General features: G+C 51.5%; 3 protein-coding genes across 3 annotated transcripts in view; 2 read left to right on the top strand and 1 right to left on the bottom strand.

Moving 5' to 3' along the window:
* The window catches only part of MGYG_04762 (hypothetical protein), a gene marked incomplete at both ends in the record, with an annotated part of 3,079 nt that extends 605 nt beyond the window's left edge, over window positions 1-2,474 (bottom strand). Inside the window, one exon of the mRNA XM_003172122.1 lies at window positions 38-2,474. Coding sequence (XP_003172170.1) covers window positions 38-2,474 — 2,437 coding nt within the window. The remainder of the gene's footprint in view (window positions 1-37) is intronic.
* Window positions 2,475-5,569: 3,095 nt separating this feature from the next.
* MGYG_04761 (hypothetical protein) lies at window positions 5,570-6,565 on the top strand (the record flags this gene model as incomplete). Its single annotated transcript, XM_003172121.1, has 4 exons — window positions 5,570-5,646; window positions 5,704-5,970; window positions 6,046-6,198; window positions 6,259-6,565. The coding sequence occupies 4 exons, from the start codon at window positions 5,570-5,572 to the stop codon at window positions 6,563-6,565; spliced, it is 804 nt and encodes a 267-aa protein (XP_003172169.1).
* A 2,141-nt stretch (window positions 6,566-8,706) lies between these two features.
* Window positions 8,707-9,870, top strand: part of MGYG_04759 (riboflavin transporter MCH5) — a gene marked incomplete at both ends in the record, with an annotated part of 1,682 nt that continues 518 nt past the window's right edge. Inside the window, 2 exons of the mRNA XM_003172120.1 lie at window positions 8,707-9,035; window positions 9,125-9,835. Coding sequence (XP_003172168.1) covers window positions 8,707-9,035; window positions 9,125-9,835 — 1,040 coding nt within the window. The remainder of the gene's footprint in view (window positions 9,036-9,124; window positions 9,836-9,870) is intronic.

The following is a 9,870-nucleotide window of genomic DNA, read 5'->3' as shown; positions in this document are numbered from 1 at the left end:
GTGCATTCCATCTGGGCTGTTGGAAAGCGAATATCACTGGGCGATGGAAGAGCTGGAAGGGGTTTGTCCATGTTGATGCTGTTTTGCGGCCTGGAGGAAGTAGCATCTGAGGCCGACCTAGCGTGAGCATGAGAAGCAGTGGGTGGTTTCTCGCCTGTCATCCGGGCGGGAGTCGAGTCTCGATATCTTCTGTCATGCCTTTTGGTTGCATTACTCTTGGGTGCGTTACTCTTAGTGACATTGCTAGCGGATGCATGAGTCTTTGTGGTATGTTCCTTCACAGACTGGCTCTTGTAGGAATGTCCCTTTGCATGGCCCTTAGCAGGGTTTCTTGACGACCGTTGAGTAGTAGAGCTTCTATGGGCACGGTCCTTATGAGAGGGTTCCCTGGGAGAAATGCACTTGGGAGATATATCAATGGCAAGGCCTACGGGAGAAGGAATCTTGCACTGGGTATGCTGACTGTCCGCAGGCCTCGGGCGGGATACCTGTTTGGGTTCACGGAACCGCGGTGGTATGGGTGGTGGACGGGAGGGTTCATATTTGGCTCTAACAGGGTATGTTGGATCCAGGTTATACTCAGACATGGAATCTGCCTGAAGCTCGTATGCCTCCTGCGGTTGCTGTTTGGGCCGAATGGCTTGGCTTGTGTATGCTTCAACCGGGTACCGAAGATGGGCTGGAGGCCAGGGGAAGACGGCATTGATAATTTCCCTGTCTCCATGAGAGGTGATTGAAATTGTCCCCTCAACGGGATCATTGATACTTCCGTCGCAGTGGATGAGTGCCTGGTTCGAGTCTGCGTCAAACAAACGACAATTCCTGTCTCTTGAGTTCCGTCCTCGTGACGAAGCATAACGGTGTCTCGCGGCCGACTTTCCTGAGGCAGAGCTATATCCGCTGTCGGTCTTGTTCAGAGCACCGGAGCGTTTGCTAGACTCCAGCTTCTTCGCATCCTGTCGCTCTTTGCTCAGGGATGAGTGGAAATGAGGGTCATGGAAGCTCTCGTGGGACTGGACGGTGTCATCCCAGAAGACAGGGATCTCCATTCCTTCATCTTCGAAGAGATTATCGTCATGTTCAGTTTGTTTCGTGGTTGTCACCAACGCAGGCGTAGGTTGAACAGGTGGCGGAGTCAGAGGCCGGAGGTGGACTGAGTCAGGGCTACCGAAACCCGGCGGCGATGTAGGACAGTCATCGAACCAGGAAACACTCGGTCTTCGGGATGTGACCAAAGGAGCAAGCTTTGGCCGAGACCCTGGGGATGGTGACTGAGCAGTTGGCTGTAGTTGGTGTTTACCTTCGACCGTATCCTCTGATCGATGTCCGTTCAATCTAGACGACGACCTCTTTGGGATAGGAGGAGGAGTAGCAACAGCAGACATGATGGCAGGCTCTTCGCCTCTGACTGTGACGGTGTCTTTCTCTGGCGGCGGTTCTAGATCTTGCTCTTGCTCTTGCTCTGTCTCTGACTCTGGTTTTAAGTCCGACTGGTCTATAGATCTCAAGTCTGGATAAGATCTTTGTCTCTTGCTGCTTGGTGCCGGCGAGGCACAGCCGTTTACAACATGAAGCGACCCAAACTTGAAGGTCCCTAGGTGAGTGTAGCCTTGTTCGCTCGGACTAATAGCACGAGCTGGAGAAGCAGATCTTGGTCTCGGATAGGCAGAAGATGTAGCAGGAGTAGTTTCTGTAGCAGCACCAATGTCGCTCCAACTTCTTCGCAGCGGCTCGGTGTTGGACTTATAGTGGAAGATGGAATCGCTCTGGTGAGAGACGTGCTGCCTCGACTTGCTGAAGAGTGGGAACCTGGTTGGGATATTAAATGACCGTCGGCGGGCTGAGATTAAACGAGGCTGTCCTGACGGAGGATTCTGGGGCGATGACAGCGGTCCATCAATATCACCATGATAACCACCACCACCACCACCACCACTCACGAGTCCCAGGCCAACGAGCGCTGGCGACACTGGATCTGGTGCCTGCAGAGGGCTGACGGCAGCAGGGACAGCATTATCTCCGTTTGAAGTGAGCGACATGCGACGCTGGAAGTTGGTTTTGGACCGAGAGAAGCGGCGTTTAAAGCCGCCCATCTTGGCTGATACGGGCGAGCGAGAGTCGTCTTCTACCGCCGGGGAAGCTCCTGGCGACGCTGGCGATGCGCTGTTCTTTGCGCCCATACGACTGAGGAATTGCCGTCGGAATTCGAAGAACTCCTCGAGCGGCGTAGACGGCGTTTGGTACGGGTCCGGCACCGCATAGTCAATACACCACTGGCATTGGCAAGGCTGTGGCTGCGGCGCAGGCTGCCCTTCTTGCTGTGACTTGTTGGATACATGCTGCGACAGTTTTCCTGGCGATTCCGGAGCTCCCACTGCTTCTGCGGCTACCAGAGATGCTGAAGATGCTAGAGCTGCCTCAGACAGAGGCCTTGATAGACGATTCTCATGTTGTTTTGACTGTGTATTTCCCATCTTCCTCTGCTTCTCTTGCTGCGGCCGCTACTGCTGGTCTCCGTCAACAAACGGACAGCTCGCCCTTCTCTCGTATCAATTGATGAAGAAAGAAAGAAAAAGACCATTGAGCATCCAGAGAAAAGCCTTCTTAGTAGCTCTCCCCGAAGCTCCCTGAGCTCCCCAAGCTCCTCTGAGTCCCCTCTCGTCCAGATCCTCCAGGGTCGCGCCAGGGTAGACTTGGTCAAATTAGACTGAAATTAGCCCAGCAGAATCCCTACCTATACATCCGTTCATAGAAACGAAGGATCGAGCCGTCGAGGAACAAGACGCCTTAAGAAAAAAAGGATGGAAAGGCCAACAGGAATGGGGGGTGACAGCGAGGGATAATAAGGTCGATATCCCTCAGGCGAGGCTTGCTGCCTGTCCGCCACTGGCATCCACGGGCGCTCTTGTTTGTCTTCCTCCCTGCAGGCCAGAGCTGTCTATCAAACGATGCCGCCAGCGCCTATCGCTCTATCGCTCTCTTCTCGCTCATGAGATCTGAAACTCCCCGCATAAAGAAGAAGAAAAGAAGAAGGTAAACACGTTTAAAACCCGGCAGCTATCAGCGAATGAAGCGCCGACAAGCTGCGGAATATATAACTTGCAGCAGGGAAGGCAAAGGGGGTGTTGGGGGCCGTCATGCTCGCTGTCCCCAAGTCCAACTTCTGCTGTCGAGATGTCCAAGGTTCGCCATGGTGCAACTCTGGATGGGAAAAGGGAGAGCTGCCTGTCGCACAGCAAGGCATGGGTTGACGTTTGTTGCAGCCGAGTTGTCAAGAGTTGCCTCTGGAGCAGACGTGGATAACTATGATGTTATGCTTAACCAGCTTCTTCATGCCTGGTCGGGAGAAAGCTTGAGACATCGCCCCGTACTTATAATGGCTTAGTCGTCCAGCCTTCGGCAGTCAAGTATATGTATATCCTGTCGATGAAGTGTATACAAAAGGCCTGGATGATCATGATCTCATCTTCATACGATGATCCTGGCCATAACTAGTTGCCTGGATACTCACTCTCGTAGGTGTTTTTGACCCCTATTAGCTGAACACGGCTCACATTGGCTTCTAGCCGTAGTGGACTGTCCTAGCCGCCGTGAGACGAGTGCTTTCACCACAATTTACCTGTGCTAGGGGGACGAAAAGAGACTCACATGTGTCTGATAGACGTGGAGCTCTGGGTTGCGCAAGTCCCGTCGTATCTTTGTCACACAGCTATCTCGTCTCTTTAGTTAATTGACCACGAACCAGTCTCGGTGCTCTAGTTGACGAGTTATAAAGAAAGGAGGAAATGGAGAGACCAGAGACCCTTTTAGAGTAAGAGCAGGCAGCTTCGCCCAGGTCTCAAAACCCCCTTTTCCCGCCCTCCTCGACTCATAATTAGCTGGGCGGTTAGCCAGTTGATGGAGTAATTATGGGATATGAATCAAGGATCTCCCTATAATGACTCTACCCAGGAGATTCAGCGAGGAGACAGAAGTGGTTAAGCCTTTACAGCAGCTATCATAATTGCTGTCCTATTCCTGACCCCTATTTAAAGGAAGATAGCAGAGAGGGCATGTTTCACAGACTGCTTTCGCTTCTTTCGGTGCCCATTAAATAACTAGGCAACGGGAATACCCCGTGTTGTGATGTGTAGCTGGGTGGTCGAACTGATTTCTGTGCCATTCAAGCTCGCTGTAACCCCTATTCGTTCGCTCCTTTGCTCAGATGCCAGAATTCCCTTCAAAAAGGCGACTAGTTAACCTGATCCCGTAGAACTTGAAAGCGGCTACCCATCTCTTTAAAGCATCCCGTAAATCTGCTCTTCATGACTTTGTCGCTTTCAAGTAACTGGCCCTTTAGGGATATTGCTTCCAGAAGCAATCTTTGGCTTAGACATACTCCGTATTGCTGGTTACATAGTTCATGTTATCCCTAACCGAACGACGGGGCGACATTGCATTAATTATACTCCGTACAGATAACATATCGTGGCGAGCGCTGGATCTGTTGAAATCCATAGTAGAATAAATAGTCTGCTAACCATCCGGTATGAATACCGGCTTTCGACATTCGTTGCCATTGCCTGCCATGCTCATCACCGTGAGTATAGCCAGAGCATCAAGATCAGGCTCGATGGCAGTGTACCAGAACAATAGTTAGCGAGGCCGATTCATTCCCTGTTGTTGGCGTCTAAAAAGGATTCGAAAACTCGTTTATTTATTTAAATGGCCACCACCCACATGACCTTCAGCTTGATGGGACTGTTGCCTTTCTGCTTCGTCTTCGAAAGATGGACATGCTCTGTGCCGTCAAGCTGACCCCGGCCCCCAACATTCCCATGCTTTGCAGGTGGTGATACTGTGTACTCCCATAGATTCTGCCGGCGGGAACTTGAGTAGTTCTATATATACGGAGTAATCCGTATATACACATACCCCTACATATTGACGTGCCTGTTACCACCAGGCTGGATCAAAGTTCTTGCTGAGCATCCGATTTTTGAGCCGTATTTAAGATGTGATTCCCCCGATCCCCGGCTTCCCGGTTAACGCGCCAGTCGGATAGGCCCATGATCGTCTTTAACCAGGCGCTAAACACCCTAGAGTGTTTCCGGCACCTTTCCCCGTAATCTTAGTGAAGCAAGCGGTGAAAAGGTGCATGGAGAACAGTGGTCCGATGGTGTACAGCAAAGGGCTGAGATGCCTAGGGCCAGCTCACAGAGAGGGAAAAAAATTGCACGCTGGCACCACTTCTGCAGTTAGGGATCGTCAAGCCAAGATCATGCATGATCATATAGCACCCCGTATTGCATGAAGGAGGCTGTCCACAATATAGATAGTGCGGCGGATAGCTGGGCTGCCAATACTGGCTTAAATATTATGGCTGCCCGTTGGATCTATCCTATTTTTCTCCCTTCATCCTTCTCGCATCACTCCTTATCTTCAAGGGTGACCGTCACGTCGAAGGACGGTAGTGTGCTCTATGCTGAAAATGCATGCTGTCAAGTTATTCATCTAACTTGAACGCATAGTCCTTTGTTCCTGCTTGAATACTCTCGAGTAGATTATCAACCCAGTTCGAGTCCTCCCGATGTCTCTTTCATCGAATGTGATAACCACTTTGGTGGACAATGCCGATATTTCGATATCAGACGAAGGCACCAATTGGTACGTTGATCCTGTCCCCATATCATACGATATAACTCATGTTGACCGGTTGTCTAGGTACTGGGCTGCCACAGGCATCTTCTCCCTCTCAGCCGTTGCCTTTCTAGTCGGTAGTTTCGTCGCCCGCAATCCAAATGTTCGACTTCAGTACTACCTTTCGGCACTGTCGAACTATATCCTCTCTATGGCCTATTTCGCTATGGGCGCCAATCTCGGCTGGGTAGCTGTCGAGGTCGAATTCCCCCGAGCCGACCAGTTCATCGTCATCGATAACGGGATCGAGAATCCTACTCGACAGGTCTTCTGGATCCGCTATGCTGGCTGGTAAGAACCTCTTTTCAGCCCCGGTATTAACAGCCCAGTTGTCAATTCACCTGCTAACAGAGGTCTTCAATCAAGGCTGCTCGCAACGCCGATCCTGATGACGCAGATGCTCCTGCTTATCAACGCTCCCTTGAAACTGATCCTCCATGAAGTCTTCATGGTCAGCATTGTGATGATAACGGGTCTTGGAGCCGCCCTTATCCCCAACGTGTATAAGTGGGCATACTTGTAAGCTTCCTATCTCTACCCCTGCGTCTGTGATTTCCTTTGTTCTGACAAACATATCAGTGTCTATGGCTTCTTTGCATGCGCCGCCCTTGGCTGGACGATGCTGAAGTCCGGATACAACCATGTACGCGCAACAATGCCCTCTTTGAAACGGGTGTATCTCGTGTTCTGCATCGCTGCATCGGTAGTCTTCCTGATGTATGGCGTAGCCTGGGGCGTGAGTGAAGGAGGCAATGCCCTCTCCCCTACCGGCGAGGCCGTCTTCTACGGCATCCTTGATATCTGTGGAGGGCCACTTTACTGTGGCTTTCTTTTGTGGGCGGCTCATCGGTATTATCGAAAGGAAGTGCCGCAGCTCCCTGTCTAGAGTGTTGTCATGTCGTATCGCGATTTGAAGTAGATAACTATATATAAACGATTCTTATGACTGCTCGAACTGCGTTCGGTCCTTTTATTCTTTCTTGCCAGTGAAGCAGTGGTTTATGAAGACTCGTCAACTTTAGTCCTTGTCGTAGTTAGAGGTCATCACTATATACCTAGGTAGCTACTTAGCTACCTAAGTTATCCAACTGCATGCCCGTCACCTTTCTATACATAACTCACTTTGAAGGACCCAGGTCTCTAGTATAGACGATCGACTACTTCGAGTATGTTGGTTTCTACCTATTCATTCATAGGCCTTACCATAGTATGGTGAGAAGGAGCTTTCGGCTACGGGGCAGTTTGCCGCCTACTATGTCAACAGTTACCATGCCAACGGTCTAGTCCAAACCACGAAGAGTTACAGGATTGCAAGGTAAATGGTTTCGTGTTCGTTTAGACGCAATTGTCAGTTGCTGTGACGGGTCAGGATGCTGGTGTTCAGGGAACAGGGGAGTAAAAGGATACATGTTATTATCCTAACAATTATAACTCAAGGAAGGAAAGTTTTCACAGCTGTATCTCTGGCGATTTTAATGGAATGGAGTAAAAAATAGATCCTGGAGGAAAAGTAGGTTCCCGAAATTCCTTCTTCCTGAGCAAAATCCAATGGCTGAATGAGCGAGCCCAGACAGGATTTCATCTTCCTTATCCGCATTTGTTACGCTGATATCGGAACGAAGTGAGATGTCAGTAATGCCTTTAGTACATATAGGGCCTGCAAAGCTCCCTTAGGAGAGGGTTTGGGGAGATATGTTGGTATCAAAAGGGGATATAAGGGCTTGGGGACATACGTAGCAGATGCATCCACCTCGTGTGCCGCATTCATGTCTATTGATGCATCTGCGACCCGGATGGCATCTCCCAGGCTGGTGTTTGATTAGTCTTCTGCTTCATCCACGGTTGTTGAATATGAAGGACGAGGCTTACGTCCCTAATGCCGAGCGACTCGGCCAGCTGAGGTGCGGAAAAGGTGTCGACAACACCAGCAATGGCAGAGCTGGCAAACAGCAGAGCAATGAGCCAATGGAACTGCATGTTTAGAAGGATGTTTTGGGTATATATCGTTATATACTGAGAGAGATAGGATTATCTTGGTAGTTTGACACAAGTATGGAACACCTGTGAATGCTCAGTATGCATCCTCGACTTCCCATGGCATTGATATCCCTTTATATATGGCATCTTAGACGCTCCTGGGAGGTGCAAAATGCCTTGGGCCTGAATTTGGGAGCAAGGTTACACTGTTATATGCTATCCGTACTATGTACAGAGTGGTTTCTGTATGCGTCCGTTGTGAACCCCAGGGTTATTATTATAGTCGGGTCGAACAAAGTCACCTTGATGCTCTTTGTTCTAACTATAATCTATAATATCCAGATGGCCGTTATTGGGTATAGTGGTGATAAGCAATAAACCCCCGAGCATCCGTCTGCTTCCTGAAGGTGGTTGTCGAGCATCCTCCTTCACCGTCAGCCAGCCCTGCAGAGGACGATCTGGACGGTCTGCAAGCTGCCGGACAGATCCGAATCCACCGCATTGAGCTTCCCTAGCAGCAGGACGAGAATGCTGGTGCAACATCGGCCCCAAGTGGCAAGGGGCTGCGCAGGGATATCTCAGGTATCTCAGGTATCTCTCAGGCTGAAAAAACGGTCGTCGGGATCGCTCTTCGGCTGCAGCGAGGACCAACGCCAGCACCCGGCCGAGGGCAAAGGATGATATGATAGCCAGCGGGCCGCTCGATCCCCCCTTCAGCCAGTCTTAGTCCTTGCCGGCTATCGTATCTGCGTCTCTTCCTGTCTGCTGACGAGCTGGCGGTGTGCACGATAATCGGTTAACCATCGCTGTCTCCGGTGCTGGTTGTCCGTATAATTAACGAACCAACGAGTTGGCCATCGTACCAACATATAAAAAAACGGCGTCCTGCTTGTCATTTCCCCCAGTCGCCGCGAGACTCCATCTTGATAAACGTCGTGCAGAACAAGGTAGACACGCAAGAGCCCGTCTGTATCTCGCGAGTCCACCCAACAGCCACTGGCCGACTGCAGGCTCGTTCACTGGTTTAACTAACAGGTTGACTAGCTGGTGATGGCGCTTGTCCCTCCCGCGGCGGCTGAATTAGCGATAACCCCTACAGACCCGCCGGCTGTTTCGACGCTGAGACACTCGTCTTCCTCGCCGAGAGACCGATACGATGCGGCTGCGATCGATGAGAAGTCCGACAGCGATCTCGAGGATCGTGTAGACGGCGCGGCAGGGCCGGGGGATGGGCCTGGCAGCAGCAACAGCGACGCTGAGGGCCAGTATGCGAGGCGCCGCCCCAACGACGACGGCATCTACTACCCCGAGGGCGGCTTCAAGGCGTGGATGGTCGTTGTTGGATCTTGCTTCGGCACTGCCGTCACTCTGGGGATGATGTGAGTTGATACCAGCATGCTACGTGTCACCTCGCTTCGTTGTCGTTGTTATAGTTATGGGTGTAGCCATCTGCTCACGACGGGTACAGGAACACAGTCGGTACCATCCAGGCCTATGTTCGCGAGCACCAGCTTAAGGAGTACGACGAAGGTACAACCGGATGGATCTTCAGTACCTTCATCTTCCTCGGGTTCTTCGGCGGAGTCCAGGTTGGGCCTGTGTTTGATGCCCATGGGCCCAGGATGCTGATACTCGCCGGCAGCGTCTGCCTGGGCGCCAGCATGATGCTGCTCGGCCTGTGTACGCAGTACTGGCATTTCATGCTCTGCTTTGGAATCCTCGGTGGAATAGGTGCGTCGTTGATCTTTACGCCCGCTCTCTCAGCCATCAGCCACTGGTTCAACGAGAAGAGAGCCACGGCCACTGGTATAGCTGCCGCAGGTGGCTCTGTCGGCGGGATCGTTTTCCCTCTCGCCCTACAGAAGCTATATACGGTGGTCTCGTTTGCATGGGCTACACGAATCGTTGGATTCCTTGTCATCTTCTGCTGTGCTGTGACGTTCATCCTGGTGCGCTCACGCCTGCCTCCGAAGCCTGGACAGTCGGTTATACCCAGCCTACGCATCTTACGCGACCCAGCATATCTATTTGTCACCCTGGGGACGTATTTTATGGAATGGGCCCTGTTCGTTCCAATCGCGTATATCACCGCATTCGCCCTGTCGACCGGCGCCATGTCCACTGCTTTCTCCTACCAGCTCATCGCTATAATGAACGCGGGATCCAGCATTGGCCGAGCGTTGCCTGGATATGTGGCTGACAAGCTCGGCCGAA

This window comes from Nannizzia gypsea, genomic scaffold (assembly GCF_000150975.2).
Source record: "Nannizzia gypsea CBS 118893 supercont1.4 genomic scaffold, whole genome shotgun sequence".
Classification (NCBI taxonomy): Eukaryota; Fungi; Ascomycota; class Eurotiomycetes; order Onygenales; family Arthrodermataceae; genus Nannizzia; species Nannizzia gypsea.
The sequence above is the reverse complement of the archived record's forward strand: the minus strand, read 5'-3'. Positions and strand labels throughout refer to the sequence as shown.